At 38.2% G+C, this 27,303-nt stretch overlaps 2 protein-coding genes across 7 annotated transcripts in view; one reads left to right on the forward strand and one right to left on the reverse strand.

The window, feature by feature from the left end:
• The window catches only part of Frmd5 (FERM domain containing 5), a 323,742-nt gene extending 317,068 nt beyond the window's left edge, over window positions 1-6,674 (forward strand). For 2 of the 6 annotated variants that reach the window (XM_015480720.2, XM_015480721.2), the window contains exons 14-15: window positions 4,137-4,480; window positions 4,660-6,674. In XM_015480720.2, the coding sequence (XP_015336206.1) occupies window positions 4,137-4,480; window positions 4,660-4,707 (392 nt within the window). In that variant the 3' untranslated portion in view covers window positions 4,708-6,674. Of the gene's footprint in view, window positions 1-4,136 lie in introns of all 6 variants that reach the window. The other 4 variants (XM_015480718.2, XM_048793496.1, XM_015480719.2 and 1 more) reach the window with 3 other exon arrangements.
• A 2,429-nt stretch (window positions 6,675-9,103) lies between these two features.
• Wdr76 (WD repeat domain 76) overlaps window positions 9,104-27,303 on the reverse strand; it is a 44,861-nt gene continuing 26,661 nt past the window's right edge. Inside the window, exons 9-12 of the mRNA XM_048793252.1 lie at window positions 24,555-24,772; window positions 23,438-23,590; window positions 21,960-22,013; window positions 9,104-10,842 (exon numbers count right to left, since the gene is read on the reverse strand). Of these exons, the coding sequence (XP_048649209.1) occupies window positions 10,590-10,842; window positions 21,960-22,013; window positions 23,438-23,590; window positions 24,555-24,772 (678 nt within the window). The 3' untranslated portion in view covers window positions 9,104-10,589. The remainder of the gene's footprint in view (window positions 10,843-21,959; window positions 22,014-23,437; window positions 23,591-24,554; window positions 24,773-27,303) is intronic.

Below are 27,303 nucleotides of genomic sequence, written 5' to 3' on the forward strand. Positions count from 1 at the left end.
CCTCCTATGTCTCCCCACCCCTTCCATCTTAGGCTGAGCTAAAAAATGGAGCATAGCTCTTGCTGTCCCTCTTCTCAGAAGTATATATCTCAGGGAAGTGAATTTCTTCCCCTTTGAAACAGATCCTGTTTTCTCCTATTGCAGCCATAGGTTCCTTCTCCAATTTCTTCACCCTTGCTTACAAAATGCCAGGGGAGGTGCAGTTGGGAGGACTTGCTAAGGAGGACAAAACCCAAAGGGCCAGGGTACTTCCTCAAAATTGCTCCTCATAGAACTTCTCAGTTGGCAGATTATGGCTCAGCAGCCTCCCACATGGTACTCACCAAACCAACCTGCTCCTCACACTCCATACCCAAGGGTGCCAGCAGACAAGCATAGCCTATATTCCTTGTCATGCACCTCATAGGACTCATTGGCTCAGGTTGGGTAGGTAGGAACAGCTATGTAGGAATGACCCTTACCAGCCTAATGGGGAGACAAGGTAGAAGAAGGTGGATATCTCATCTGGATGTGGAAAAAATATGACTTTAGCAGTTAAATGACTATCAGTGCAGGACTACCAAGCCTATGGAAATAAAAAATATTTCAACCCAGCCAGGGCAGGGAGAAGCCTTGAGGGATGTAATGAGAGCCTGGGAAGAAGGGCACAATCAACCAAAACCCCAGGGAACTTACTCTTGGACATGTGAAACTGGTGCATGAGCCATCCGACACTTTTAGAGTCCATAGAGCACATAAATTAGTACCTCAGAAATCATTTGACTTTTCCAGAGGAGGAGCTTTACTTGCTATCTCCAAAAGCCATGGAAGAAAATTACAAAAACATTATAAGGTTTACTTTAAACTAATTCTATGTTAATCTCAATAAAGAGGGGCCCTTTAAAAAGAAAAAACAGTCCTTTTATCAACACAGGACTGACACTGAGATGAGGCTCAAGTATGCTGATTCCCTTCATCCATTGTGCCCTTTGGGGCACCACTCAGCAGGAAGCAAACAGAAGATGGGACACATTCCTTTACCAGCCCCAGAGTCACCTTCCCACACTTCAGAGCCATCAAGCCCAAAGCTAGTGCATGACTTCATTGCACTCAAGTAGCCTGGATAAACCTAATGTCTTTTTGTCTGTACATCCTAGATTTCCTGGCAAAATCTTGATTCCCCTACCCTCTGGGATTGGTCCTTGCCCTCTGCTGTCCCTCATCCTCTGAGAGGTTGGCCCTTAAATGGGCCTCAGGCAAAGAACTACAGGCTGGGAAGCATTACTTTTTATGGCTCTAAGTGCTGCTGAGTACTAAATCCAGTGCCCTGATAACGTTGGCCTCTCCAAGCTGCTCCTTCCTTGCAGTTCAGCCTGATGAAGCTCAGGGAACAGACTTCTCTCTCCACAGAGGACACACACTGCTAAGGGGCTGCTGTGGCATGGGATCAGTGAAAATCCTTTGTCCCTAGTTGGCTTTCCGTCCTTTTCCTCTCTGTATCTCCCCTGCCTGGCTGGTTTCCCTGAAGAGATCAACTGGTTTCCACTAAAGAAGTATCCACCTTCCTGGGCCACCATGGGGAAGAGTCTGATTAAGATTCACACCAGAGTCAGCGTTCAGCTCCGGTTGACTAATCACTGCCTTCGGCCCTTAAGCGTGCGCATCCTGAGGATGGGGCCCCGGCTCCAGGGTAGGGTCCTGACAACTGTGACCCCCAGCTCATTGGGAGCCACTTCTGGGCAGGGGAGTCAGCTGAAGCAACTCCAAGGTAAAAGACGCACTCCTGTTTTGCTGTGCCACCCTTAGCCTAGATCCTTCCCACAGCACCCACCCCATACACTCCAGTCTAATAAGTTTGATGAAGGGCTGGATGGGTGGTGGTTTCTATAATAGTGAAAACTGAAATTCTTGTTCAGGACTAACCTGACATGGAATAACCACCTTAGAGGTGAGATCTGTTGGGGGAGAAGATTATTTCCTGAGCACTCATAGTGGCCAGGAAGTCTACTGGAAATGTATACCTTTTATCTATATTTACTGAGAGCACCACTAACTCAATATAATATGGCTTCTGATGACTCTCTGACTTGTTCTCTGATGTCACAATGTCTGCCTCTGTCCTTCCCCAACCAGCTTAGAGCTTAATTATAGGCCAAGCTAAGTTTGCATTGAAGTGTTTACTGGCAGCAATGCTGGTCATGCTTTGGAAGATCTGGCAGTTGGAGTTGTCCTTGTTAGAGGGCAGGCCTTTGAGAGGGTATCAGTGCCCTGTGCTGAGGTTCCAGAGAAAGGAGACAAAGGAGTGCTTGGGAAAAAAGCCAAGCCAGCAACATACTACCAGGGCCTTGATGTTTCTTTTTATCAGTGACCCATGACACACTCCAAGATACATATTTCTGTTGTAGCATGTGCCAATGGGGGCATCAAAGAAGAATATTGGGTATATAATAAAGGTCAAAGGAGCATCAAGAGCTCTGGAAGAAGGGACAGGGCTCTTTATTTCATGTCCTTTTCTAACAGTTTCTTGTACAGTTAAGACGTAAATCTTGGGGCTGGGGTTGTATGTAGCTCAGTGGTAGAACACTTGCCTAGCATGTGCGAGGCCCTGGGTTCGATCCTCAGCACCATATAAAGATAAATAAAAGTACTGTGTCCAACTACAACTAAAAAATAAATATTTTTTAAAAAGAATAGCAATAATAATTTAAAAAAAAAAAAAGACCTAGGTCTCTAAGGCAGGTGTTAATTCCCCCAGAATCCAACTACATGATCAGTAACACCTTGAAATAGAGGCTTAGATTCCACCCTCAGTTTGCCATTAGCAACCAACCACATGACTTCAGGAAAATTTTGTAACATTTCACTCTAATTCATGGAGTTTTTGAAAGACAAAACCAAAGTGCTTTAAAAGTTTAAAACATATAAATTTAAGATTTTAGCATAAGGATGAATGACATACTGCTGGAACATAAGGAGATTCTGAAAGCAGAAGTTGAGAGCCATGGCAAATGGTGAGGGAAAGGGAAGAAAAATGGATAGTGGTTGCCCTGCCGTCATCCTCACCTTCCACCCCTACTCAGAACCAATTCCAGGACTCCTTCCTCTGGAGAATCCTTAACTGCACCCGTGCTGAGAAGGGATCCACCAAGCTAGTCAGGTGGGCTACCTGTTATGAGGGAGTCCAGGAAGCGGAGCCACTCTGTGCAAAGGTTATTGACACCTTTTTAAGAGAGACCTTTGGGCTTCTAGAGCTAATCCTAAACCAGACAACTGCCTAATCAGCCCTGGTGTGCTGGGAACCTGATTCAGTCTGTCAACCTGGTGCATGCATCAGGGTCTATTCAGAGCAACAGAAGGGGATTCGCTTTTCTTGTCATAGGCCACAAAATCCAGGAGAGCTAATTTGGCACTACTGAGATGACCTGGAATGGAAGATGCAAGGTCACCATGCCTGAAACAAGAAGCCACTTTTTGGGAACACTTTGATGTGGTTCATATGTGGTGAATGTGAGCCTGAAGGCTCTGGCCTGGGTGGCTGCTATTCAGTTGAGGGTATAATCAGTTCCTGTTTTTTTCCTGCCAGAGAAACAGCCCTGGGGGAACCTTGGAAGGAGAGAAATTTTCCATCAGAGAAAAAAGAGATAATGAGTAGTTTTAGGGGTCAGAAGAGCAGTACTCCTAATAAATGCCTCATGAGCTCAAGACCTTGCATGCTGGGTTGTTAACAAGGATAAACAGTATTTAGCAATCAGTATTTAAGGAAGCCCAAGTAGGCAGAATACATTCTCCTCCTCCCTTCCCCATTCCTGCCTCTGAGGATTCTCCACCCAAAAGGCAGCCTTCAGATTTCTGAACCCTGGCCTCAATGCTGTATCAGGGGCAATATAAATGAAATTCAGATCCTCTAACTGGGGCTAACACCAGGCCCAAGAAATTCAAGGCAGGAAAAGCAGAATCTTAAACAAATGAGTCAAATCTATGAGCAAAAAGAAAAATCTTCCAAAATGGCCACTGTGTTTTTGCTGCTGCTTTTGTCCTCTTCTTGCTATGTCAAAACAACGTAGTAGCCACTGCTACTACTACTGGGTTGTGCATCCAATCAAACAAGTATACACTGGGATCCAGAAAGCCTATTCATGTTCTTGTTGCCTTTCCAGGCCTCGAGTCCCTACGGGACAGTGCCCATTCCACCCCGGTGCGTTCTTCTTCCCACGGAGACACCTTTCTGCCTCACGTGAGAAGCAGCCGAGCAGACAGCAACGAGCGAGTAGCTGTGATTGCAGATGAGGCCTACAGCCCTGCAGACAGCGTGCTGCCCACCCCTGTGGCCGAGCACAGTCTGGAGCTGATGCTGCTTTCCCGGCAGATCAACGGAGCCACCTGCAGCATTGAGGAGGAGAAGGAGTCTGAGGCCAGCACCCCAACTGCTGCAGAGGTGGAGGCCCTTGGAGGAGAGCTGAGGGCCCTGTGTCAGGGGCACGGCGGGCCAGAGGAGGAACAGGTGAATAAGTTTGTTTTAAGTGTCCTCCGTTTGCTCCTTGTGACCATGGGACTCCTCTTTGTTTTGCTCCTCCTCCTGATCATCCTTACCGAGTCTGACCTTGACATTGCCTTTTTCCGCGATATCCGCCAGACCCCCGAGTTTGAACAATTCCACTATCAATACTTTTGTCCCCTCAGGCGATGGTTTGCCTGCAAAATCCGCTCAATGGTGAGCCTGCTCATTGACACCTGAGAAGGCATGACTCCTCCCAATAACTAGCCAGGTGGACCAAGGAGCCCGGCTACCCATTCCCAGCAATGGGACCCATCGTGGAACCATCGGCACACATATCAAGTCCTCCTTTCATGACTCAAAGTCCACTGCAGCCTAGGAGGGTTATTTCCCAGAAGAAAGGGATAGGCTCACGCCCTGTCTAAACAAACTGGGAAAACTCATTTTCTTCAGAGGTTCTTTCAAGAAAGGCTCAGCAACTCTTTCTCATCTTTCAATTTTGCAGGATAATTTTTGGTTTTGAATTTTGATTTTTCATAGATGTGTATTATTTTGAAAGTATCAAATAAAAATAATTTATTTTACTATTACTGATTACTGCAGTAGTGTCACCTAGCAGATGGGATGCTAGTTGAAGACAAGAGAGCTGTTGTTGTCCTCTTATTCTGCAGGTTATTTTTCTACTGGTGCCACCAGGTCCTGGGAGACATCACTGCAGCCTCAGCAGGGCAGGCCAGGGGTCTGGACAATGGGGACTGTTTAGATTTTCTTGCCAGACAAAACTTTTTAAAAAGTAAACATCCATGTAGAATGATTAAATGGAAAGTTGCTTCTTATGATGGTCTGAGTTGGATTTTCTTTTCCTTTTTTTTTTTTTTCCCAAATCTGAGCAGAGTGGGCATCTGAAGGGACCACCGGTACAGCAGCAGCACAGCAGGGGTGGGGTAAGTCTGTCCCCTTAGACTAGAGCCTGATGGGCATCTCGATGAGTTCTGTATAATGAACTAAGACATCTATGATTTTTTTTCCTGAAGAACCTCAAAACTTTTCTAGTTTTCCAGGGGCATTAAATGACTTCAGTGACGCCAGAGAGAGTACTGTCAGAAATGTTGGACAAAATGTAGTTATATACACAAGAGCTAAGTTACCCAAGAGACTGCTGAAATGCAGAAAACAGTGCTTATTTTGTACATAGTGTAACCCTCCCAAAAAAAGACTTTCGATTTATATTTTAACAGCAAAATGTTATTTTCTTAACTATTCATATTTTGTTTTTACTTTATGGATTAAGAAAATAGAACCTGATGAACTAAACGATGCAAGAAAGAAACTGATCCTGAGAATGCAAAACGTCAGAAAATAGAATTCCAAGATCAACAAACAGCCTTGGAAAGGACAAGGAAAAGAATCTTTTAAAATAAGATTTCTAAGAGATGCTTACAAAAGACAGAAGGTGAACTTGGCAGAGACCAACACTTAGATGTAGAAATGCTGCCCCCTAGGGTCATCCTCCACATCAAGAAATAAGTTCCAAAAAGGTACTTATCCTTTCTGAGGAAAGCCCTGAATGCTCACAGAAGCACAGGTCCACAGAGGGTGAGTGTGAGTCGCTAGGCCCGAGCTCTGCAACTCTTAAAACCATCACACACAAGATCTTGTTCTCATCTCAGGGAGAGATTTCTAAGTCATCTGGGGCCTGAGGACTTATGTGAGCATAATCAGTGGTCATATTCCTGGGACCTACACAATATGCCAACACAGCTGCCAATACAGTATGATGTTGGACAGTCCCAAAAGCAGAACAGAGAGAGTCATTTATTGATTTGATCTCTCCTGTTTTGTACCCTGAAATGATAGAACCAGTTCCATGTTCAGAATATAACAGCCATGAAAAAATCAGGGCTCTAAGGGGTGAGGGGGGAGAGTGGATTTGTCTAATTTTAAAGATAGATACTTTTTTCATCTAGACCACAGTTCAGGAAACTTCTGAAAAGTAAAGACAGTAAACTTTTTTTTGGTTCTGTCACAATTACTCAACTCTGCCGTCATAGTACAAAAATATGGATTATGTGTGCATGAAGGAGCATATCCGTGTTCCAATACTACTATAAAAACAAGACAGTATGCTTATTTTGGTCCATGGGCCATAATATGCCAACCCTGATCTAGACAATAAAACTGACCATTATGGAGCAGAAGAGGGTCAGCTCTTCTCCAATTCCTGGCATGTGTGAAAGACCTAGGCCTTTTCCCAGTGGAAACACTAGGGTTGCTTGTTTACAGGGTGCTTGAACAACAAACCAGCAGAGATGTCTGGAGCCAAGATGAGCAAGATCAAGAACTGGAATGCTAAAACATGGCAAATCAAAAAATGGAAGTGGGCCTATCTGATCATTTTCATACCAGCAACAATTTGGGCAGAATCACAAACATAGTTACCAAGTGATGAGACAAAGTGAGGGAGATCCTAATAAAGATTCACTTAAACCAACTAGCCACTGCCACTTGTCATCTACATAGCAAAGGCTTTATTTAGCACAGGACTAAAGTGAAAAGTAGACCCAGAAATGAAAAGGCTGTCAGGAGACAGGGAGCTGGTGTTAACCTGGATATCTACTGTCTTATGCAACATAGATTACCTTCTAGTGTAGTGCTCCTACCTCAGTCTGTAGAACACAGTGTCTCTATGCAGTGAGTGAGAGCCTTGCCTCGGACCTTTCACATCCACACTAGAGAGATACAGTATCCCATTGCCTGGTGTGTTAACTTGTGTCTAGAATTCTAACAGTGCAGTAGTCCATACCATTTCTAGCAGCTGAACAGAAACTTTTGAGATTTTTTAAGGCTTTTCCCAGAAAATATGGATAGAAAAGTTTCCTTCAATTTGCTTTTCAAATTGTGCTTGAATAACAAACTTCCTTTGTTGGTAACTAGTCTTTTTTGATATCTCCCCACCATTAAAAACTGTTCAAGTTTTTTATCTGGTTTTTCGTGTTCTACTATGTCTCTCATTTTATCTCACTGTAGAAAAATCAATGGTTTCCATAGCATCATCTTTCGGAGGAAATAACTTTCTGAAGAATAGCGAACTGCATCTTTAAGCAGTAGAGGGTAAACTACCTGCAAATGTGAATTTCTTAGTTTCACTTAAAAATAGTTGTTAACCTTTCGTGTGCCAAAAACTTGAGTTACATTTTCCTTCAAAGCAATGTACTTTTTTTCTACGTATGCAGTATGTAGTTAGCATAAAATCATTGGTGCCATGAAAATTATTTTTAAACTTAAAATAAATATTTAAATACCATGAAAAAGTGGGCTCTTTGTTTTTTAACTTATATACCATCTCACAGTATCAAAAGTTACTAACACATAGATAAAAGGATACTACCAGTAGGATTTACATAGCTGACTGCTATTCACAATTGGATCATACAAAATAACATATATCCATCAATTCTCATTGTCCCCCCATCCCAGAATAAATGACTAGAAACTGAAAAACTTTAAATGTGGAATAATTTGAGGTGAATTGGACCTTGTTCTGGTAATGAAAACCATGAAGCTTAAGTAGTTTTCTCAGGATTACCTAGTATGGCTGTTTGCTGGCTGAAGGAATTAAATCTTTGTATCCACAGCCTGAAGCTTGCTGCTTTTCTGAAGAACTTCCTTCACCAAATCTTCTCTGTGAAAAGGAAATTCAAAGACCAGAATACTAAAATAGGACTGAAGCAATTCAGATTCTGTTCATTTCGAATCATCTGTGGTCACTCCTAATCTGACCAAATCTCTGTCTACTCAATACGAGAACAACTCCTTAACAGCAAAAAGGCAGGTCACCTCAAAGAAAACAGCTCCACGGGAATTCAGAGCTTATGAGTTTAGGAGAAATCCAAAAGGTCAAACTGACAGCAAAAGTTTATCCCAAAGGAAAGGAGCAATCACAATACACATATAATTACAGAAGCCACACAGCTGTAAACCAGACTCGAGAAATTACATTACAGATTACAGTTTAAGAATGTCCTAAGGGAGGCAGTTTTTCTTTATGTGCTGTCTAGATGTACACAATTACTCTGTTATAAAGCTTATGACCAAGAAACAAGTGCCTACTCATTCTCCGTCCTTCCTGCATTGCCTCAAGAAGGTATAACTCTACTAAGTGAAACTGGATATAAATAGCAGTTTATGATGCTGCAATGGCAAAGGAAACCACAAAAGTCAGGAATTTTCTTGTGTTTATTGCAGAGACCCCCCCCCCCATTGCTACCAAGTATTCAAAGCTTAAATGATGGTACTAATTTGATCAAGAGTAGTTTTCAGCATCTTAAAAAGAACAATTCCCACAGAACTAACCACTCTGGAAACTATGAAATTAACTGGTATAGAAAAAGGGAAAGGAAGCTTAAAGCCTTCCTTTACTGTTTTCCTAAACAGTTCAGACATAATTCAACCTCATTTAGCTTTACTTTCCATTTTGTAAATTAATGTTTCCATCACACTTACCAATGCTTGTATCATAACACCCAGAAAACACAACTCCCATTCTTTATAAACACCCATAACCTATTAATAAACTAAGTCTCAGAACACTTAAGTTTAATTACAGAGAAAATTACTTAGAAAAAAATGTTCAAGGAAAATACTCACTTTATTTCTTTGCTATACAATTATGAGAAGATAATATTTCCTAATTCTTATAATTCAAACATATTGTCTAAGCTTTTAGTTACAAGTCTTTCAGTAGTACTTTGGCAATGAAGAACAATGGAAAAAGCTGAATAGATGTTACACAGTAATATTAGTCACTGATTTAGCAACCCCTCTTCCCAACAGTAGGCCCATTGAAATTACCATTAACTTCTGAGAAAACAATTTCTTAAAAAAAAAAAAGTAGTATGATATGTCCCAAAATATGAAGAGAAATTAAAGTTATTCAGACTATTAAATCTGAAGAGCTTAAAGACGGACAGACTAGGGCATCTGGGACATACTAAGGCAGTAGCTTTCACTTCTAATTAAAAAATTTTTACATCAGTATATACATAAACATAAACCTACATATATATGCATATTAACTAAGTTTTATAAAACAATATTTATTCTTATTATGTTTTCTGTTCTTAAGTAATTCTTCCTTTTTTTTAAACACTACTTCTAACCTCTGACCATTAAACAGACTTCCTATGAAGAGCTATAATTCCTAGTCTTACATTGGAATATAGGTATTATGGCAGATCCCTATATTTCTCAGATCCCTCTCCTAGACTATCCTCCTTGGCTGTGTCTCAGAAGCCGTTCAGAGGAAGAGGAAAAGCAAGGCTCCACATACCCAGACTAAATTGTTCTTAGCAATTTTCTTGGCATTTCATATAAATTTTTTTTGGGGGGTGGGGTATCAGGAATTGAACTCAGGGGCATCTGAACACCAAACCACATCCCTAGCCCTATTTTATATTTTATTTAGAAAGCAGGGTCTCACTGAGTTGCTTAGCACCTTGCTTTTGCTGAGGCTGGCTTTGAACTTGTGATTCTCCTGTCTCAGCCTCCCAAACTGCTGGGATTATACACGTGCGCCCCCATGCCCGGCTTATATAAAATTTAACTGAGAGGCAGGTGCAAAAAAAAAAAAAAAAAAAAAAAGTTCTTGTTTTTAAAAACTAAGTTTCAAAATCATTGAGTTAGAAGACCTTTCAGGACTCCTTCCAGCATATAAGCCTAAAAATAAACATTCACTACAAACTTAGAAAATAAACCACAAATCTATATATCATTGTAGACTAAAAATTACTATCATTATATAACAAAAAGTTAATACTGATCATTCAAGCTTTATAATTTATCTTGTTAGACTTTCTCAACATACTGCCTGATTAAAAGTGCTAAAAGCATCTCAGCCTCTACTCAAATTCCCTCTCCATGCCTGAGAAGCATCTTCTGAGGCTTCTCCCTTACTAAATTTAGTATATTCTGCTCATAGTTCTTATTAATAAAGCAATTTTATATTTTATAAATATAACACCAAGTAAACACACTAAGCTATGTGTATCATTAGGTTTCTTAGACAGTGATGAATTTGAACAAATAGGTATACCTACCTAGAAACTAAGTAGCTTTCTTAATTCATAAAAACATGTAACTTCCCACTGGAATTACCTCCAGCCAGAATATACCGAGTTGGGTGCATGACATTGATGGAACACACAGAGGCAAGACATTCTCCAAGAAAAGAATGCACCCTCTTTCCTGTCTCATGGAAGATTTCCACTCGTCGTGGATGGGCCATGCTGCCAACTAAGATACAATCTTCTTGTTTAGGGTCCCACACGGCTTGGAACCGGGTCAGCCATCGTCCGGTGATAGTGTTGTGCCTAGATGAGGGGAAAAACAACAGTACTTTGTAAAAAATTAGTGTTGAAATAACTCACAGTACAATTGGGCAGCGGGTAAAGATGGCATTGTAATAAATGCTAGTTTTCTCTTTTAATGACAAGTTTCTTCTCACCAGTCTTATCTCATCCTCCTACAAGTCTGAAACTCAGAAAACATGAGGTCTTCCTCAACTTTGAACTTCTGGTACTGAGCAGAGTTATTTATGCTCAGAGGATAGTAACCAAGTGACTATCAAAATGGTACCTTCCAGCTGAGGTTGTGGCTCAGTGGTAGAGTGCTCATCTAGCATGCACGAGGCTCTGGGTTCAATCCTCAGAAAAAATGTAAAATAAATAAATAAATATAAATATATATATAAATATATATATATATACACACACACACACACACACACACACACACACACACTGTGTCCATCTAATACTAAAAAATAAATATTAAAAAAAATGGTACCTTCCTTGCTCACTGTTCCTAGATCAATGTACTTTTTTCTTATAAGCATATCCAAAGAAAAGTCCTGAAAATAAGAAATCTATAAACTAGGTTATTTCTTGCTTTAACAAGATCTGCCACTTTCCCTATTACATTCCCCTGACATCTGAACTTAAGACCATTTTATATGCCATACAATTTTTTTTTTTTTTTGCTATCACAGTTCATACAACTTTAAAATAAAAAAAAATACATTTAAAGCTGGGCAAACTGGTGCACTCCTGTAATCCCAGTGGCTCAGGAGCCTGAGGCAGGAGGATCACAAATTCAAAGCCAGCCTTAGCAAAAGCAAGGCACTAAGCAACTCAGTTGAGACCCTGTCTCTAAATAAATTACAAAATAGGGCTGGGGATGTGGTTCAGTGGCTGGGTGCCCTTGAGTTCAATCCCTGGTACAAAAAAAAAATAAAAATAAAAATACATTTAGGTCTCAAAGAATAAATCACAAGAGAAATTACAAAACATTGAAGACAAATGAAAATGACAACACAACATACAAAATTTATGCATGCAGTGAAAACAATACTAAGAGATAAATGCTTATATTAAAAAACAAAAACAGGGCTGGGGATGTGGCTCAAGCGGTAGCATGCTTGCCTGGCATGCGTGCGGCCCGGGTTCAATCCTCAGCATCACATATAAACAAAGATGTGTCCGCCGAAAACTAAAAAAATAAATAAATATTTTAAATAAATTCTCAAAAAAAAAAAAAACAGGGCTGGGGATAGAGTTCAGTAGTAGAGTGCTTGCCTAGCATGCATGAGGCCCTAGGTTCAACCCACCAAAATAAAGGAAGAGAAATATCTCAAATCAATAACTTAAGCCTGTAATTCCAAGACTCAGAAAAAGAACAAACTAAACCCAAAGTTAGCAGAAGAAAGAAAGAAAACAAAGTTGAGCACAGAAATAAATAAAAACAACAGGAAAAAAAAATCAGGTAAACTAAGAGATGTTTTTTAAAAAGATCAACAAAATTGGCAAACCCTTAGCTAGGTTAACCAAGAAAAAAAATTCAAAAAAAATAAAATCAAAGAGGGAACATTACAACTGATGTCACAAAAAGGATTTTAAGAGAATACTATGAACAATTATAAGCAAACTAGATAATCCAGAAGACAAATTTCTAGAAATATAACCTAATAAGACTTACTCCTAAAGACATAAAAACTCTAAACAGTCCTATAATTTTATAACAAGGAGATTGAAGAAGTAATCAAAAACCTTCCAAAAGAAGTACAAAGCCTGATGGCTTCACCAAAGAATTCTACTAAATACTGATAAGAATTGATATCAGTGCTTCTCAGATTTCTTCAAAGTATGGAAGGGAACACTGCCATACTCATTCTGAGGACAGCCTCACTCTGATACTAAAGCCAGACAAATATACAAGAAAACTATAGACCAATATCCTTGATCAATACTGATGTAAAAATCCTGAACAAAATAGCAAACCAAATTCAACAGAGCATTAAAATAATTACACATCATTAGCAAGTGGGATTCAAGGATGGTTCCACCATCAATTTAACACACTATTGAAAAAAAAAAAAACACACACTATTGTACTAGAATAAATAAGAAATAAATAAAGAAAAGCATATGATTATCTCAATTGATGAAGAAAAACCATTTGACAAACTTCAATGCATCGTCATGCTAAAAACACTCAACAAACTAGGAATAGAAGGAAACTATATCTACAAAATGAAAGCCATACCTGAAAAGCTCAAAACCAATATGTTCAATAAAAAAAGACTTTTACGATTTCCTCTGAGATCAAGATTAAGACAGGGTTGTGCTCTCCTGTCACTTCTATTCAACACAGGACTAGAATTCTAAGCCACCATAATTAAATAAGAAAAAGAAATGAAGAAATAAAATTACCTGTTTGCAGAGGACATGATCTTAAATGTAAAAAAAAATTAAAGATTCTATGCAAAAAAAAAAAAAAAGTGTATAATAAGCAACTTTACTAAACGAACACATAAAAATTAGTTGTTTAAGCCAGGCAAAGTGGCACATGCCTGTAGTTCCAGCTACTCAGGAGGCTGAGTCAGGAAGACTGCTTGAGCCCAAGAGTTAAGAGCCAACCTGGGCAATATAATGAAACCTCCTCTCTTTTAAAAAAAAAGGAGGGGGTCTACTGGGTGTAGTGATGCATCCCTGTAACCCCAGCAACTCGGGAGGTTGAGTGGCAGGAGGACTGCAACTTCAAGGCCAGCTGGGGCAACTTAGTGAGGGCCTCTTCAAAATAAGAATAAAAAGGGTTAGAGATGTGGATTAGTGGTTAATTTTCCCTGGGTTCAATCCCTGGTACCAGAAGGAAAAAAAGAAAAATTCATATGGGAGCTCAAATAGTCAAAGCTATCTTGAAAAGAAGACAAAGTTGAAGACCTTTAATTGTTAATTTCAAAACATGATACAATATGGTAATACAAGATAAAAAACAAATAGGGCTGGGGTTGTGGTTCAGTGGTAGAGCACTTGCCTAGCACAGGTGAGGCACTGAGTTCAATCCTCAGTACCACATACAAATAAATTAAATAAAGGTATTGTGTCCATCTACAACTAAAAATATTTTTTAAAAAAGGACAAACAGGATTACTTCAAACTAAAACTCTTCTTGCACAGCAAAGGAAATGGTCAACAGTGAAGAGACAAAATATTTGCAAACTGTCTGACAAGGTATTAATATCCAAAACATACAAGCAACCACCCCCCCCCAAAAAAAAAAAAGAAAGAAAAAGAAACAGCAAAAAGAATCTGATTTAAAAATAGGCAAATAATTTGAATAGACACTTGTCAAAAGAAGATATATAAATGGTCAACCAGTATATGAAAAAATGTTCTATATCACTAATCATCAGGTAAATGCAAATCAAAACCACAATGAGATATCATCTAACTCCATTTAGAATAACTATAATCAAAAAGACAAGGGCTGGGACTGTAGCTCAGTGGTAAGAGCGTTTGCCTTGCATATGTTAGGCTCTGGGTTTGATCCTCAGCACCACATAAAAATAAATATACTGTGTATACCATATAACACTATTTAGCTATAAAAAGTACAAAATCCTGTCATTTGCAACAACATGGATAGAACTGGAGATCATAATGTTAAGTGGAATAAACCAGACACAGAAAGACAAATACCACATGACTTCACTCATCTGCAGGACCTAAAATGGCCAAGCTTATAAAACTAGTGACCAGAAGAGTAGCTACCAGAGGCTGGGAGGAGGAGATGGAGTTCTACCTAACAGATACAAAGTATAGCCAGACAGAAGAATAAGTGTTGGTGTCTTATTGTACAGAGAGTAATTATAGTTAACAATATTGTAGCATACAATCCCAAATGGCTAGGATTTTTAACCTTAATACAAAATGATAAATGTTTGAGATGAATAACTAAGTATCCTAGTTGAATAATAATATACAATGTATAAATCATCTATAGCCCATAAAGATATACAATTATGTATCAATAAAATTTTTTTAAGAAGCATAATACAAGGGCAGGGGTTGTGGCTCAGTGGTGGAGCGCTTGCCGAGCGCTTGCCTAGCGCGTGCAGGGCCCTGGGTTCGATCCTCAGCACCACATAAAAATAAATAAAATAAAGATATTGTGTCTAACTAAAAACTAAATATTTTTTTAAAAAGCATAATACAAGGCAACAGTAATTAAGACAGTGTGTTACTGGAATAAAGATATAAATATAGACCAGGGGAACAGAATAAATACTTCAGAAATAAACCCTCAGGGGCCAAGACCACAACAATAGGGAAATGACAATATATTCAACAAATAATGATGGGAAAACTGGTATTCATGTGCAAATGAATAATCCTCGACTTATACCAATTACAAAAATTAAGTCAAAGTAGATTAAAAATCAACCTGAGACCTAAAGTTATAAAATCCTAGGAAAAAAACACATGAAAAGCTTTAAGGCATTAGATTTGGCAATGATTTCTTGGATATGACACAAAAAGCATGGACAACAAATGCAAAAGTAGAGAAATGGGATTATATCACACTGAGAAACTTCTGCACTTCAAAACAAACAATCTACAGAGTGAAAGACAATCTAAAGAATTTGAATAAATGTTGGCAAATCATGTATTCAATAAGGGGTTAATGTCCAGAATACATAAAGAACTCCTATAACTCAACAAATAAAGCAACAAAACCAAATAACTCAATTGGAAAACGGGCAAAGGACTTGAATAGATATTTCTTCAAAGAAGATATACAAATGGCAAAGCCTAAAAAAAGATAATCAAATCACTAATCATTAGACAAATGTAAATCAAAACTACAATGGGTAAGAATCCCTTGAGGCCTGGGGTTGTGGCTCAGTGGTAGAGCGCTAGCCTGTGTGAGGCCCTAGGTTCGATCCTCAGCACCACATATAAATAAATAAAACGGAATCCCTTGACACCCACCAGGATGAAGAGAAAATGAACCCTGGGCATTCCTGGTGGGACATGTAAAACAGTGCAACCAATATGGAAAATAGTATGGTGGTTACTCTCAAAATTAAAAATAGAATTATCATATTACCATTACCCTTTTCTGTGTACACATCCAGAAGAATTCCGCCAGACACAGTGACATTTACTTATACTCCCAGTTACTTGGAAGTCTGAGGCAGGAGGATCCCAAGTTTGAGCTAGTCTCAGCAACTTAGTGAGACACTGTCTCAAAATATAATTTTTTTAAAAAAGGGTTGGGGATGTAGCTCAGTGGTAGAGCAACCCTGGGTTTAATCACCAATGCTACAAAAGAATTCAAAGCAGTATTTTCAGAAAATATCTGTACAGCCATGTTAATAGCAGCATTATTCACCATAGTCAAGAAATTGAAACAACCCAAATATCCACTGGCAGATGAATGGATAAATAAAATGTGGTAAACACATGTAAAATATAACATGGCCTTTAAAAGGAGACCTTGTCACATACTACAATGTGAATGAACACTGAGGACCTTTACTAAGTGCAATAAAAGGACAAATAGAATATGATTCTACTCACATGGGGTAACTAGCATGATCAAAATCTAAAAGTAGTGGAGAGGAAGAAATGATCAGTGTAAGCAGTCAATGTAATAATCTTCCCTGCCACATGGTTAAAAGGCATTTGTATCCAGCTCTGCATGTGTTTAAAATAAATGTCTTTAAAATAAAAAAAAAAAATCTAACAGTAAAGGGCTGCCCTTTTATTTTCTATACCTTTATACCACTAACAATCCTTCCTTTTCTTTTCTTTTTTTTTTTCCTTTGGTACCAGAGATTGAACGGAGGGGCGCTTAACCACTGAGCAACATCCCTAACCCTTTTTATTTTTTATTTTAAGACAGGGTCTCTAACCAAGTTGCTGAGGCTGGCTTCCAACTTGCAATCCTCCTGCCCCTAGCCTTCCCAGCTGCTGGGATTGTGTAAACAATCCTTTATTATTAAAGAAGCAGGGACTATAGAAAGCCATATTTCCTACTGCCACTAAATGACCCAAGCTTTAATGAAAATTTTTACTGTTCAAAAATAATCACTTTAACTTAAAAAAAAAAAAAAAGAAACACATTATGGGTTGGGATTGTCGCTCAGTGGTAGAGCGCTCACCTAGCATGTGCGAGGCCCTGGGTTCGATCCTCAGCACCACATAAAAATAAAAGAAAGATACTGTGTCCAACTACAACTAAATAAATAAATAAATAAATAAATAAAACATATTAGAAGCCGGGTGTGGTGGCACACACCTGTAATCCCAGCACCTGAGGAGGCTGAGATAGGAAGATCAAGAGTTCAAAGCCACCTAAGCAACAGCAAGGCACTAAGCAACTCAGTGAGACCCTGTCTCTAAATAAAATACAAAATAGAGCTGGGGATGTGGCTAAGCAGTCGAGTGCTCCTGAGTTCAATCCCCGGTACCAAAACAAAACAAAAAAAAAATTAGAAACTGATAAACTAGCTGGTATTACACTTGTGCCATCGCTGTATAGGGGACACTACAAGAAAAGTGAAGGCCAATATCCCTGATGAACAAAGATGCAAAAGTCTTCAATAAAATACTAGCAGTCAGATGTGGTGGTGCACACCTGTAATCCCAGCAACTGGGAGATTGAGGCAGGAGGATCACAAGTTCAAGGCCAGTCTCATTCAGCAACTTAGCAAGACCTTGTTTTGAAATAAAATATATAAAGGGTTGGGGACGTAGCTCAGTAGTGATGTGTCCCTGGGTTCAATCCCCGGTACGTACGTACATACGTACGTACATACATACATACATACATACATAAATAAATAACAGCATTATACTTTCACACTTCCCAGGCTCCAAAACCCTGAACCAAAATAAACCTCTCTTTTTATAAATTTCTAGGCTCCATTATTCTACTATAACAATGGAAAACCAAAATCAACAGCATTTTAAAGAGATTGTTCATTATGATAAAGTGAGAGTTACCCTAAGGATACAAGAATGGTCAAAATATGCAAATCTATAAATATGATACTCCACATTAACACAATGAAGCAAAAAACCCATGACTATCTCAACAGATTTTGAAAAATATTTGACAAACTTCAATCCCTTTCCTGATAAAATCCTCTCAACAAATAAGGTAGTGAAGTATTGTACCTCAACATAGTAAAGACCATAGACAATAAAAACCACAGCAAAATTCATATGCAACAGTGAAAAATTGAAAGCTTTTCCTCTAAAATCAGAAACAAGGCAAGGATGCCCCCTCTTGCCCCTTCTATTCCACAGAGTACCAAAAGTAACTCCCATACAGAACAATAAGGAAGGAAAAAGAAATAAAAGACATCCAAATTGGAAAAGAAGTAAAATTGTTATTGTTCGAAATCAATATGACCATAGAAGCAAAACTGTCATTGTTCACAGTCAATATGACCATAGGTACAAATTAATCCTAAAAACTGATGAAAATTTCAAAAAGCTTCAGAATATAAAATTTAACATACAAAATCAGTGGTATTTCTTTTGGGGGGGGTGAGCAAGGTAATGGTAAACTAACCCAGGGGATGACTTTTCTATACAGTCTATACATCAACATCTAAAAAAGAAATAAAGAAAACATCCCTAAGGCTGGGGATGTAGCTCAGTGATAAGAGCACTTGTCTAGCATGCAAGAGGTCCTGGGTTCAATCCTAAGGGAGGGAGGGAAGAAGAAAAGAATTCCACATATAATAACTACAAAAAAGTAAAATGCTTCAGAATAAATTTTTTGTTGTGGTTGTTGGAAAAAACTTCCCTTTTGTTCAGATAGAACCCTCCTGACCTGTAGCTGCTTCAGAATAAATTTTGATTTTGTTTTCCGAGATAGGGTCTTACCTCAAATTTCTGGACTCAGGCAATCCTCCTGCCTCAGGTTATAGCTAGGACTACAAGCACACACCACCATACCCACTTTCAGGAATAAATGTAATGAACCAAGAAGGTTGCTGTGGTTTGAATACATGTTTTTCCTTCTGAAACTCAAGTGGAAGCTTGATTTTGCAGCAGTGTTGGATGGTGGGCACTGGGTCATGGAAGTAGAGGTCTCGTGAATGGATTAATACCTTTCTTGGATGAGTGAGTTCTCACTCTCACAGAATCACATTAGTTCCTGCAAGAACAGGCTGTTGTTAAGCGAGTCCACCTCTGTATTTTGTCTTTCACCGGCACCTGCTTGTCCTTCTGCTTTCCAACATGAGTTGAAGGAGCATGAGGCCCTCACCAGAAGCTAAGTAGATGCCAGCATTATACTTTCACACTTCCCAGGCTCCAAAACCCTGAACAAAAATAAACCTCTCTTCTTTACAAATTTCCAGGCTCCATTATTCTATTATAACAATGGAAAATAGATTATGGCAGAGGTAAAAAGACCTAAATGCTGAAAACTACAAAATGCTGATAAAAAAAAAAAAATTGAACAAGACACAAATAAATGTAAAGATATCCTGTGTTCACAGATTAAAAAAAACTGGTATTGGGACTGGGGTTGTGGCTCAGCAATAGAGCGCTCGCCTAAAGCGTGCAAGGCCCTGGGTTCAATCCTCAGCACCACATAAAAATAAATAAATAAATAAATAAATAAATAAATAAATAAAGGCATTGTGTACGACTAAAAGAAATTTTTTAAAAAAAAAAAAAAGAAAAACTGGTATTTTAAAAATGTCCATACTTCTCAATCTATAGATTCAATGTGATTTCTATCAAAATTCCAAAGACATTTTTTATAAAAATAGAAAGCAATGCTAAAATTCTGGAGAGCCAATCAAATATTATGCAAACAAAGCTGAAGCATCACACTACCTGGCTTAAAAATATACTACAAAGCTACTGTAATTAACATGGTATTGACATAAAAACAGATATACATATAAATGTATCTGAATATACAGCCTAGAGATAAATCCACACCATTTACAGTCAACTGATTTTTGACAAAGATGCCAAGAACACACAATAGGGAAAGTACAGTCTCTTCAATAAATGATGTTAGAAAAATAGGATATTCACATACAGAAGAATGAAAATGGATTTCTACCATACACCAATATCAATTTAAATGGATTAAAGACTTAAATGCAAGACCTAAAACTGGAAGACTACTAGAAGAACACAGGGGGAAGTTCCATAACATTAGTCTGGAGTATGAGTTTTTGGATATGAACTCAAAAGCACAGGCAATAAAAGCAAAAATAAGTCAGGCATAGTAGTGCACACCTGTAATCCCAGTGGCTTGGGAGGCTGAGGCAGGAGGATTACAAGTTCAAAGTCAGCCTCAGCAACTGAGTGAGGGCCTGATTAACTTAGCGAGAGCCTGTCTCAAAATAAAAAATAAGGACTAGGGATGTTGCTCAGTGGTTAAGAGCACCTGAGTTCAATCCCTGTTACCACCCTCACCCCCCAAAAAAATAGACTAATGGAACTTTATCAAACTAAAAACCTATTGCACAACTAAGGAAACCATCTGCAGAGTGAAAAGACAATCTGTGGAAGAAAATATATGTATCTGAGGAGTTAATATCCAAAATACATAAGGAACTCAACTCCATAAAAAAAACAACCCAATTAGAAAATGGGCAAAGTATGTGAATAGATACTTCTTTTAAAAAAGATGTATACATGGCCAACAGATAGGTTTTTAAAAGTTCAGCTTCACTAAATCAGAGAAATACAAATTAAAACCACAATAAAATATCCCCTCACATCTGTTAAAACAGCTATTATTAAGTCATAGCGTAGGGCTAGGGGTTCAGCTCAATGGTAAAGTATCTGCTTAGCAAGCACCAGGCCCTGAGTTTGATCTTTAGCACAAAAGAAAAAAATAAATAAATAAATGTTGGAATGTTGGAGAGGATGTAGAGAAAAAGAAACCCTATACACTGTTGGTGGAAATGTAAACTGGTACAGATACTATAGAAAGCAGTATGAAGGTTCCTCAAACTATTTAAAAAATGAACTACCAGGGCTGAGACTTGCCTCACATGTGTAAGGCACTAGGTTCAATCCTCAGCACCACATAAAAATAAGTAAAATAAAGGCATGCTGTCCATCTACAACTACAATAAAGAAAAAGAAAAGAAAAGAAAAGGAAAGGAAAGGAAAGGAAAGGAAAGGAAAGGAAAGGAAAGGAAAGGAAAGGAAAGGAAAGGAAAGGAAAGGAAAGGAAAGGAAAGGAANTTTTTTTTTTTTTTTTTTTTTGATAATGGGGATTAGACCCAGGGGCGCTCAACCACCAAGCCACAACCCCAGGCCTTTTTTGTATTTTATTTAGAGACAGGGTCTCACTTAGTTGCTTAGCACCTTAGTTGCTGAGGCTGGCTTTGAACTCACAATCTTCCTGCCTCAACCTCCTCCAGAGCCAATGAGATTACAGGTGTGGGCCACCGTGCCCAGCCTATGTACAATTTTTGTCAAGTAAATTGTGAATATGAAAAAAAGAAACTTTTAAGCTAGAACATAAAGTATGGAAGAGAAATTTAAATGGCAAAAAACTTACAAAAAATAAATATACTTAAGTATAGCCTATAAAGACTATAAATCTCAGAAAGCAACAATCATACACCCTGTCCCCAACTTCATAAACACTAAAAAACGGAGTTATCAAGGGAGAAGGCATGGTGTAAAGCTAGGTGTAAAAAAACACTCACTCTCTCTAAACAGCAGATGGAAAAAGAGGGTAATCAAAGAAATTAAATAAGTAGGAAGATGGGAAAGGCACTCGAGCCCAGAATAAACAAGCACAAATAAACAGAGCTTCAGATAGCCTCATCAGCAAATGAGTAGTTAGTCTTCTTTAATAAAGTAACATGAGTAATTCAGGTCAGAATAAAGTCATTAACCTTATCCAAAAATAACTTCCACCTGCAGAGAATAGCTACTGACTAAAAGAGATTGAACCTCTTTATAGACACAGGCAACCTGGAAGCAAGAGCTCTTCTGGATAGCAACTAGAAAACTAGGACACTTATACAATGTGATACAAAAATCAGGCCTATTACAACTCTTTAACAATCAGACGTCTAACTTATGCCCTCCAACAAATAGTTCAAAGCAATCCAGGAACTGTTATTTGGCATATGGAAGCCTACCTGATGGTGGTGAGGAGAGGAATCTGGGAAGAAATACAGCTGCTGTCAAAGACTCTGCAAAATAACATGAACCAGATAGATTTTTATTACTTCTGGAAATTTTCCTGAAATAGCATCAGTGTATTTAACAAGACATTCATTGGTTTGTTGTATTAACTATAATTATTTTAAAATATATATATATCATATTCTAACCTCAGCAGATATACTGAACTAAAAGAATATTATAAAATTATAAGGAATATTATAAAATCCAGTATTTATGGATTTATGTGGAGATATTTAAACTAATACTCCAAACTTAAAATGAACATTCTAAAGTGATAATCTTGACTCAAACTATATTTGGATTCACAATGAGACATACACAGGGATGTGATTTGAAAATGCAAATTCCCTTAAAGTATACACATGTATCAAGAGCAATTTCCCTACAAAACTCATCAGTTGAGGGCCTGATATTATCATTTCCAGGTGCTGAAGGGCCAGCACCCAAAGAGTCCAGAAGCCTCCACTAAGTACTGTGCCAGAAGGAAACCAAACACATCACTACCATCTCCCCTTTTCATTTTGCTTAACTATTACAATGTACTTACTCCACACTAGAGCTTCTTGCCTAGATTACTAGAAAGCCAAATCATTAATGGTTAATGTAACAAAAGTAAACTTGTCAGTGTAAATGAACAAGAATGGGACAATAGGTAGCTCAAAACTAAAGAAACTGCACTGTGGAAATAGGACACAGGGGTGCCTAGTGACTCTCTTACTTCATCTCTTGGTAATGCTCATATACTGTGCTAGAAACTAACTGGGCACCTGTCACACATTGCAGACCATGCTTTTCCTAATGGGTGCCATTCCATAAACTTCCAACCAGAAATAAAGTGCCATATCTGAGCCTGACTCATGGTATATATTCAACAGATATTTGTTGAAAGACTTTTCTACTTTGGTTCAACTGATTTTAAAATCAATTTTTAGGAAGTAGCTTTAGAAAATACCAAAGCCAAAACCCTAGAACCATATCCACAAGTTTATAAATAAGCCAAATTTTTGCTATGTTTTCTGCCTGCCCATGGTCTGGGACTATACAATTTCCATTCAACAATTCACCTGTAATGTAGAACCTATGCCACAAAGTAAGAGCTTCTCCCTATGCTAAAATTATCTCCTTTCCAAGAGGACACACAACCTGGTTTCATTGGGATTTGAGGGCTGCTTCAGTGTTGAAAAGAAAGCTTGACCATCAATTCCCCAGGGTAGCTATAGACCTTTTCCAATCTCAAGGAAATCTCCTAGACCCCAAAACTGCTGTGAAACCATTAAGTATATGGTTTCTGTGAACCTCAATATGGCCACAAAATAGTAACCCTAGCGATTAAATAGGAACAACAGTAAATTAAGTGTCTCCTTTACCAACACAATAGCTACAGACTCTTCAGATTCCTTAAACCCATATTTCTGCCTTCTGAATTTACCTCAGCTTACAATCAGCACATGTGGTCACTACTCTGTTACCAGTAACAGGTGAAAAATAGGCAGAAGCAATGCTCTTCGTGTGTTCAGTCAAAGAAATCAAAGGCTGGCTTCCCCTGAGTTTCAGGTGCCTGACGTCATAAATATGAATATCCCTGTAATGAGAGGAAGAATTATTAGTGTTGCCAGAATACATGTAATGAGCCTCTAGAACAGGGTTAAACATAAGTTAGAAACTCAAATACTTGCTACATGGAATAACATTTAAGACATAACCCCTAATTCGGTTTTAATTTTAAAGTTATTGATACAGATGAAAAGTAAAATATTAGAAAAATTCAAAAATTAGAGCAGATACCTATAACCTGCATGTACAGAATTGGTTTTTCAATCTCTCCAAGAAAAAAGGCAACACAGATTTTTTAATCTCTCCAAGAAAAAAGCCAAGTTACAGATCACGTACAATTTTATTTTATTTTTGTTTGTTTTAGTGCCAGAGATTGACCTCAGGGACACTTCACCACTGAGCCACATCCCCAGCCCTTTTTTGGATCTTATTTAGAGACAGGGTCTCCCTGAGTTGCTTAGCGCCTCACTAAGTTGCTGAGGCTGGCTTTGAATTCACGATTCTCCTGCCTCAGCCTCTTGGGATTACAGGCATATGCCATCATGCGCAGGTTATAAAAATTTTCTTCTCATAAAACTAGAAATAAATGCATATGCATATGGTGCCAATGAAAACAAAAATGTATATTTCTTTCAATATTTTCACTATTTATTAAATCCAAATGAATTTCTCATTTAAAAAAAAAAAATCTCACTCAAGAAAAGCCCCCATTAGTGAAGAAAGGAAAATTATTTGGCCTTTGTGTATCACAAAAGTCAGATGTGTTTGACAACCAAACTAAACCATGTATTCATGGCATGAAAAGGACTAAATCTGGGCTGGGGTTGTGGCTCAGCGGCACAGCGCTCGTCTAGCATGTGTAAGGCCCTGGGTTCGATCCTCAGCGCCACATAAAAATAAATAAATAAAATAAAGGCATTATATCCAATTGCAGCTAAAAAATAAATATTAAAAAAAAAGGACTAAATCATTACATTTTCAGAAGAACATACCTCAACCCTGCAGTCATGAAATACTGTCTGTGCACTGGGTGGACATGAACAGTTCTTATTTTTCTCAAAGAAGAACGAATTAGTTTCTCAAAAGAAGTTCCAGGTGTCCGTCTATCCACCAGTGACATATTTCCATCCCAGTGTCCCACTAGTAAAGTGGAAGCATCTTCTGTCAAGAAGTCAAAGGAGGAAAAGCCACTTCTTTCATTTCTATATACCTAAAGATATAAATAATAATCACTTCTACAACACTCTTAAAATCAATGCACAAATTCTTAGTAAAAGATTATAAGACAGTTTACTCAAATAACCTCATTTATCTACACAGGAAGCTCAGGACAAAATGGAAACAAAGGTGGTGATCAACTCAGAGGCTCACCTACAATCAAATGGTTCATCTACCCATATCCTAAATCTCTTAAACCCAATAAATCTTAGTTCCTGATCTACCCTGTGAAATTTACCGGAAAATGACTAAATATGAATTCTATCCAGCTGAAATTAAATCTCAATATAACAAGTAACTTTGCCAACAAAGTCCAAGATATGTTGTAGCATATTCATCAGATTAAAATTCTTGACAGTTAATCAGGCTATGGATCGCAAGTTCTAGATCAGCTGCAGCAACTTAGTGAGAACCTGTCTCATAATAAAAATAAAATAAAGAAGCGCTGGGGATGTAGCTTGGTGGTAAAATGTCCCTAGGTTCAATCCCCAATACAAAACATAAATGAATGATGAAACCTACATCTAAAATTATCCTAAAGTTCATGAAGATTCAAATCCAAATTTTAAAAGTTCAAATTGTAAGAATTCTCTTACTGAGGATATCTGGCATGGTTAAACAAATCTGAAAATTCATCTTAAATAATATTATTAAATGGATATTTAAGTAGTAGACCAAAATATGAACAATGAGATCCAAATATTTTGTTCAGGCCTTGGGAGTTTCAGACCTGTCACACCAGAAGTCAAATAGATTAGAAAATCTCCAAGCAGTAGTCTGATAATCTAGGCTGTGTCTGAGGGAGGATTCATGAGTATCATTCAACTTAAATTTTTTTTTTTTTTAAAGAGAGAGGGAGAGAGCGAGAGAGAGAGAGAATTTTTTTAATATTTATTTTTTAGTTCTCGGTGGACACAACATCTTTGTTTGTATGTGGTGCTGAGGATCGAACCCGGGCCGCACACATGCCAGGCGAGCGCGCTACCGCTTGAGCCATATCCCCAGCCCTCAACTTAAATTTAAGCAGACTTAAACTTTAATCTGACTAGCACAGTTTAAACCAGCTCAGGAAAAAGACTTACCAAGAGGTAATTACAAATAAACTTGGCCCAAGGTATTCTGAATAAAAACCCCTTGGGTCTCTGCTTCCTGCACAGTATAGCCAATAGCAATTTTCAATTCTAACCTCACCAGATCAGAACAGCTGGGCTAAATGCTTCATCATCATATTAGAACACACAAGACCTGTTAAATCTGGGCTGAGGATGTGGCTCAGTGTTAGAATACCTGACTAGCATGCCCTGGATTCAATCCCCAGCACCAAAAAAAGAAAGAGTCATGTTAAATCTTAGCTAGAAGGTTAGGAAAAATCAAATTTTTAGGCCAGACACAGTGGCACACTTCTCTAAACCCAGCTAACTAAGAAGCTGAGGCAGGAAGATTCCAAGTACGAGGACAGCTTGAGCAATTTAGCAAGACCCTGTCTCAAAATTTTAAAAGGGACTGGGGATATAGTTTAGTGGTAGAGCACTCCATGGTTCAATCCCCAGCATCACAAAAATAAATTAAAAAATACATTTTATAATTTCTGTATTATATTACACATAAAGCACAATTTTTCATATCTGGTTGTATACAAAGTAAATTCACACCAATTCATGTTTTCATACATGTACTTTGGACATGATATTCCACCATCACTTTTAACCCCATGCCCCCTCCCACCCCTTTGCCCTATCTAAAGTTCATCTATTCCTCCCATGCTCCCCCCTCCCTACCCATGAATCAGCTGGGTCAAATGGTGGTTCCATTCTCAATTTTCCAAGAAATCTCCATACTGCTTTCTATATGGGCTGCACCAGTTTGCAGTCCCACCAGCAGTGTATGAGCATACCTTTTCCCTCACATACTCGCCAGAACATCCAAGAATTATGGGACAGCATCAAAAGTTAATTTTTAAGCATCTCAGAAGGCTAAGACAGGAGGGTTATAAGTTCAAAGCGACCCTCAGCAAAAAGCGATGTGCTAAGCAACTCAGTGAGACCCTCTAAACAAAATGCAAAATAGGGCTGGAGATGTGGCTCAGTGGTTGAGTGCCCAAGTTCAATACCTGGTATCCACGCCCCCCAAAAAAATGTTTTTAAATCATACTTATTATGACTTCACAAGATGAAATCCCCAGGAAATTAGAAATATACTCTTTATTTCACATATGACATTAATTCATTACTATAGTATATCAATATCATTAACACTTTGCTTTCTAAGTAGGCTTATAATATTAACATTATTCTCAGTATAATTTTTTTTTTAAACATGGGGTCTCATTATGTTGCCCAGGCTGGCCTCCAACTTTTCATAAGGTATTTGGTCCTGGCAGAAAAATTATAGTTTTAAAAGTATTTTGTCTACTAAATGCACAATGAAAATTCACACATTTGAATTTCCATATTAATATTACTACATCTAAGGATTAGCCTTTATTCAATTGGATTACTAACTCCTAAGAAGTCATTTTTCAGA

This window comes from Marmota marmota, unplaced genomic scaffold (assembly GCF_001458135.2).
Source record: "Marmota marmota marmota unplaced genomic scaffold, marMar, whole genome shotgun sequence".
Taxonomy (NCBI): domain Eukaryota; kingdom Metazoa; phylum Chordata; class Mammalia; order Rodentia; family Sciuridae; genus Marmota; species Marmota marmota.